This window comes from Chenopodium quinoa, unplaced genomic scaffold, assembly GCF_001683475.1.
Source record: "Chenopodium quinoa cultivar QQ74 unplaced genomic scaffold, ASM168347v1, whole genome shotgun sequence".
NCBI lineage: Eukaryota > Viridiplantae > Streptophyta > Magnoliopsida > Caryophyllales > Amaranthaceae > Chenopodium > Chenopodium quinoa.
Genome location: NW_018743691.1, coordinates 4,165,215 through 4,171,470, shown reverse-complemented (window position 1 = coordinate 4,171,470; position 6,256 = coordinate 4,165,215). Strand labels below are relative to the sequence as shown.

General features: G+C 34.9%; 1 protein-coding gene across 1 annotated transcript; it reads left to right on the top strand.

Moving 5' to 3' along the window:
- Window positions 1-4,386: 4,386 nt before the first annotated feature.
- On the top strand, window positions 4,387-6,204 carry LOC110683917 (F-box/FBD/LRR-repeat protein At5g56420-like). The gene is made up of 2 exons (XM_021860322.1): window positions 4,387-5,064; window positions 5,175-6,204. Exons 1-2 carry the CDS (start codon window positions 4,444-4,446, stop codon window positions 6,051-6,053), a joined length of 1,500 nt encoding a protein of 499 aa, XP_021716014.1. The 5' UTR covers window positions 4,387-4,443; the 3' UTR covers window positions 6,054-6,204.
- The last annotated feature ends 52 nt before the right edge of the window (window positions 6,205-6,256 follow it).

Here is a 6,256-nt window from a genome sequence, read left to right as displayed (position 1 = left end):
CTGTAGTTGGGATCTCTGGCAGTAGACCGGATTCTGGCCATTGTGTCCTGCACAGACACAGAGTCGGTCGATATGGGTGTTGAAAAAGGGTTGTCCCAAAGAACAGAGGCGGCAGACCCAGTTCTAGACTCAGCCGTACTAATAAACCGGCTGAGTTCACAGCTAGGTTCCGGGTATGGGTATAAGGGGTCCATCTACTTATGGGACCAATGAACAAAAATGCGAGTAAAAGACTCAAACGGAAATACATGAAAAAGCTAGAAAGAATAAAGACGGTACCTAGAAGAAAATCTGGAAATTCTTTGGGATGCTTGCGAAGACGCAGGCGGTTCAAAATCCGGCTGGGTTTCTCTGATTACCCTCTCGAAAACCTTTGGCTAGCTTGCAACGACCCAGACGGTCTGTAGACCGGTTGCTCTCAACGAATCTCAACTCCGAATGCTCTCAACTCTCAAATTGTCGGCTGCTCTCAAATTTTCAGAAATTTGGCAAAGTTTGTAAATGAGAGCTCGGGGGACATCTTCTCCTATTTTTAGAATTTGTCCCAGAAGGTGAAAAGTCGTGACTCTTCGCCTTCTGCTTTTCCATCCTTCAAAAAGAATCTGAAGAGTTGTAAAAAAAAAAAAAAAAAAAACCTTTCACCGGCGCCACGTGGCACCCTGCCACGTCAGCACCAGTGAGGGGCAAATGTTTGGGGTAAAAATACCCTAAACACGTGGCCCAATGGCCTAGTGACACGTGGCATCCAGCCGTTGGTCAGCAGGGCTCCAATCCTCTGCTGACACGTGTCCTCTAAACCCTAAAAGGGAAACCATCCCTTCCCCACTATAAATAGTGGAAGGACCCTCATTAATGGGAGGCTGGAACATTTGTTGTTCACATTGAATACTCCTCAAAAAGAAAAACACTTACCCCGAGCAATATTAATTGCAGAATTCTCCCATTACGCGAGAAGTAACTTCTACATTACGTGCATTCTACCTCCCGTATCTTTACTAACTTGATCGTCGGAGGCGGAGCTCCTACCCCTAGGAGTCTTCGTGATTTTGCAGGCACAGGCGTCGAAGGGCATTCTTGGAATTGTAACTCTCCCGCAGGACACATCAAAAAACCCCGAAACAATGCAAGTGCATATATACAACAGAACAAATATGTAAACAAACTTCTCCTAATTTAAGCAAAATATTGAGTATATCAGTATCTCCTAATATGGTTAAGTATATCTTCTAATTTTGGGAGATACATCTTCTAGGAAAAATATATCTTCTAATTATACAAAATACAGAATAATCATGGTTATCAGTCTTATCCCTGTTAACAACATTTTTGGAAAACAGAAAAAAAAAATACAAAAAAAAAAAAAAAACCCTTTATAAAACTATGAAATAAAAATACCCATACCCATAATAACCTAAGTTAATTTTAAAATGAAAAATAAACTTTTTACATAATGAAAAAAGAAATAAAAATGGAATATTAAAGGATACGAGTACTAATAAATTGAAATATATAAATGGAAACTTCATTTAAAAATCACCATGAATTATATAAACATTTAAATCACCAATTTACTCATATATTCAAATTCACGGAAATTATAATCAACAATATTTTTGAAAAACATTACATAGAAAAGTAGATTTGACGTGTAACATAGGAGGTAGAATAAAATTATAATACCAAGTATACTTTTTAGATGCAATAAAATTATAATATACTTAGGCCCTGTTCTCTTCACCTTAATTTTGCTGAACTGAAATTATTTTTATTGAACTGAAATTATTTTTGCTGAACTTAAATTATTTTTACTGTACTTAAATTAATTTTACTGAACTGAAATTATTTTTGCTGAACTGAAATTACTTTTACTGATTTTCAATTATAATTGTTTTTTTAAGAAAACTGAATTTTACTAAAATGAACTGAATTTTACTGAACTGAAATTAATTTTACTGAACTGAAATTATTTTTACTTAATATTATTTGGTGAAGAGAACAGGGCCAAGATCCTTAATTATTTATAATGTACTTAAGTTTCCAAAATTGTCTCCATAAAAAATAAAAGAAAGTTCCAAAATTGTCAAGTTTAAAAGAAAACACCTTAATTCACGTGTAACATATGAAGTAGAATAATATTATACGTATTGTAATTATTAAGCCAAATTGACAAAACTATTGTTGACTTAATTACAATATCCAAAAAAAATCCTCAACGTAGATTTGACATGAAAAAAAAAATCACATTCATTTAACAAAGGAAAGTTATTTGGTCAAAAAAAAAAACATTGGAAGTCTTCCAAAAAAAAAAGGAAAATATAAACTTTTTAATAATTTTCTACTAATAATTTAATCAATATATAAGGTCAACATAGTGTAATGTCATATTTGTTAAATCTAACTATGTCAATTATTTAGTAATGGTCGAATGGAGGGTATATTTATGGAATTCTCTCGTGTTAGAAGACAATTAATCTAGTGGCCAATGGACATTTTTTAACGGAGTCTTACAATCATTAAGCATGACCTATATAATAAGGTGCATGAAACATCATTAATGAGTGTTGCCACCTGAGATTCTCTCAGAAATAGTCCATACTTATTATTTAATTATTTTTCCTTTTTTAAATAATTTTTAAATGCATTTTAATTAGTATCTCTCTATTAATCACCTGTCCTTTTCTTTTATTCAATTTCACTTCAATCAAAATCCCCAAATCAAACCCTAAATAGATTTCTGAAATTGAGCGACTAAAATTACCACGAGCTCGAGCTCAACCTCTTGTTCATCGTTCAGGAAAAAAGCAAACAATCATTGGTGGTCATGGTAGGATGTTTAGCGAGCATAATCTGCCTACAATTGTGAAAAGTGTTTGAAAGTCTAATAAAAATCCAGGAAAACGATTTTATGGATGTCCATAAAGAAAGGTACATACATTCCAATCGCATTTAAAAATAAATCAAAAGGAAAATTAATAAATTTGTAAAAATAAATTTAATTTCAGTACAATAATAATCAATAATTTTATTCTTCCTTTTCAAATGAGAAAATTCAAATTCACCTCTGAGATTAATGTGTAAATATATCTCCTCTCACAATATACGTACGAAATCATGGGACAAAGCTCGCGACGGTGTAAAAGGTGGACGAACGAGGAAGAAGAAGATAGACTGAGTTCACTCCCCGATGCCATTCTCAATGACATTCTCTCTCGCCTCTCAATCCATTCCGCCGCCCCACCTCCGTCTAATTCCACTGTTGGCGCCACCTCTGGACCAACATCACCTGCCTCAAACTCGGTGTTCACCCACCTCAAATAGTAGTGGTTCACAAATAATCGTAAAATATGAACATTTAAAATTGGATGTTTATGTTCATTTTTTGTGATGTGTTCATATTTTTTTAAAATAATTTTTTTTTTTTTTTTTTTGTAAAATGTTCATATTGTAGACGTGGTGCACCTATTTCTATGCCATGGTATACATAATAACTATGGATTACCATAATTACATACTCCCTCCGTCCCTTATTGATAATCCCTTATGGGCAATTTTCACGGGAATTAATAAACATAAATAAAAGCAGTAAAAGTAAATTGAAAAGAAAAATTTACATTGGGTATGCAAAAAAGTAGAGAGAAAAAGTAATAAAAGTATATAAGAAAGCAAAAATTAATATGGAAAAGTTAAATTTGCACAAATATTGTTACAAATTGAAGGGAATTATAGTAAAAATTTGATATTAATGGTACTTTAAAAAAAGCAAATGGGACTATCAATTTGGGATTAATAATTGACCATAAGGAACTATCAATAAGGGACGGAGGGAGTAACATATTATGAGTAGCACTTGATCTAAGCCTAGTAAGAAGGCCATTTAAGGGTCTGTTTTCTTCAGCTTATTTTCAGTTCAGTTTAGTTCAATTCCAATAATTTCAGTTTAGTTCATTTCAACTCCAATAAGTTCAACTAAGTTCAGTCAATTTGAACAGACCCTAAGTTTAAAACAATAAGTCAACATCTATAAGGATTACAAGTACTACAGTACAGTTAATACATTTTATTATACTATTTAAGTACTTAGCATACTACAAAAGTTCAGCAAAAATAAAAATAACTCGAGTTTTAAGTCCAAACCAGATCATCCGGTTTAGACTGGGCCAAAAATCCAAAATCTTCATTTTCTTGTACATTGGACCAGACTGAAATCCATTGATCTAATCCGATCCATTCCAAGTCTAAATACGGTTGGACCGATTTATGCACACCCCTAGACCCAAGACCCAGCAGTTAGAGATCATACATTCATACTCACTTGATTTTGACTATTTGTTGGTCAAAGGAAATTGACTAGATAGTGGATACCCTCTTTTCTCTTGCCTTCTTTTTTTGACGAAACGAGAAGATCAAAAAAATACTGAGAGATTAGTGATACAAATCTTGAGAATGGGTGATAGCAAAATCCTGAAACACTACATCAGAAAACGAACCAGAAGATCAACCGAAGAAGACAGATTGAGTTCACTTCCCGACGCCATTCTCACCGACATTCTCTCTCTCCTCCCAATCAATTCCGCCGCCACCACCTCCGTCTTATCCCACCGTTGGCGCCACCTCTGGACCACCGTCACCCGCCTCCAATTCACCACCGTCGCCCACATCTTCCGGCAACTGACTCATCGGAATCATCTCCGCATCATTAATCTCGACTTTTCAAAGTTATCCTACTACCTTAACTTTGATTTATTGAATTCGTACTTTCGTCAATTTTCCCGCCAAAATGTGGAGGAAATCAGTATCGAGTATACAATTTCAGAAGGGTATTATCGTGTACCTTCTTGTTTGTTCAATTCCCAATTTCTGGTAGTTTTGAGATTAGAGGGTATGTTTAAGCTGGAAAAACCCCTTAATAATCTAGGGTTTCAACTTCCTAATTTGAAGAAGCTTGTATTGTGTTACATTGTTCATATTCCTTTTTGGTTTGAAACTCTATTTACGTCTTGTCCATTGTTAGAATATTTATGTTTGCATGTCGAATTATTGGAACCCAAGAATGCGCCTTCTCTATGAGAGTGAGGGGTAGCTCAAGTGGTTAGAGCTTCACTCCTGGTTTCAAGAGATCTTGGGATCGATTCTCACCCTGTGGCTCTCTAAACACCAAAAAAAAAAAAAAAAAGAATGCGCCTTCTCTGAGAATATCTGCTCCCAATTTGAAGTCATTCTATATACATATATTGGGGTTTTCGAGTATGATGCAACGTGCCAAAATATATTTTGATGCACCCAAATTGGAAAATCTTAGTATAAGTGATTGCACTTCATTTTACTACTTTATCCGATATCCAACTACATTAGTCAATGCAGAGATCGACTTGAGTAAATGGATAGATGATGATGAAGCTGATGAGGTTGACGATGAAGATTATCTTCAGCATATGTGCAAATTTGTTGGCAAAATGTTTAGTGTTAGCCATCTTAAGCTAATGGCAGACAGGGATACTAATATCTTGCCTTACCTTGATTATGGGGGTGATGCGTATCTACCAATCTTTCGTAATCTAATTCATCTTGAAACAGGCTTTACTGATGTTGGAATGAGTGGTTGGACTGATTTGCTATATTACTTGCAATGCTTTCCCAACTTAGAGCATCTTAAGGTGGATATGACCGTTGATCCCCCCTATGCACAGAGTATGTGGTGTGATGTACATTCTATTCCAAATTGTTTGGTGAGTAAGCTCAAGACTATAGAGATAGGAAGACTTAAGGGGACTAGCAATGAACTCGAATTATTGGCATACATTTTGAGTAATGCAAATGTTTTGGAAAAGCTTCGGTTACATGTTCATATCGAGGAAAAATTTGATCTCAAGGATGTACTACAAAAGGCATATGAAGTGTGGAAAGAATGTCAGTTTTATAAGGCAGTGTTTGAGCTTCCAAGGAGCTCTTCGACTTGCGAAGTTGTGGTGTCAGGTAGATCTGTATCAGCATCAGGTAATGCCTTACAAAATGGATACCTAACCAGTCAAATTTACATGGGTCCATCAACTTGATATATGCAACTAAGTGTTTTCCAAAATGACAACATATAAGCATATGGGAGAACTGCTAAAGGTATTGACTACTGATCAGTTTGTCTTAATTTTGTAGTTTGGTAACTTTTTTTTTGAGAACTTGTAGTTTGGTAACTTTGATTCACCTAAAAGATGCCTCTTTAAATGCTAGGTTTTGGTTGCAAAGGTATATTGTGCTGCAA

Excerpts from the sequence above, each read along its gene's own strand:
- LOC110683917 (XM_021860322.1), top strand. The coding sequence starts at position 4,444 with ATGGGTGATAGCAAAATCCTGAAACACTACATCAGAAAACGAACCAGA. Across the intron at positions 5,065-5,174 it reads CCAAGAATGCGCCTTCTCTA|AATGCGCCTTCTCTGAGAAT; the intron begins TGAGAGTGAGGG and ends AAAAAAAAAAAG.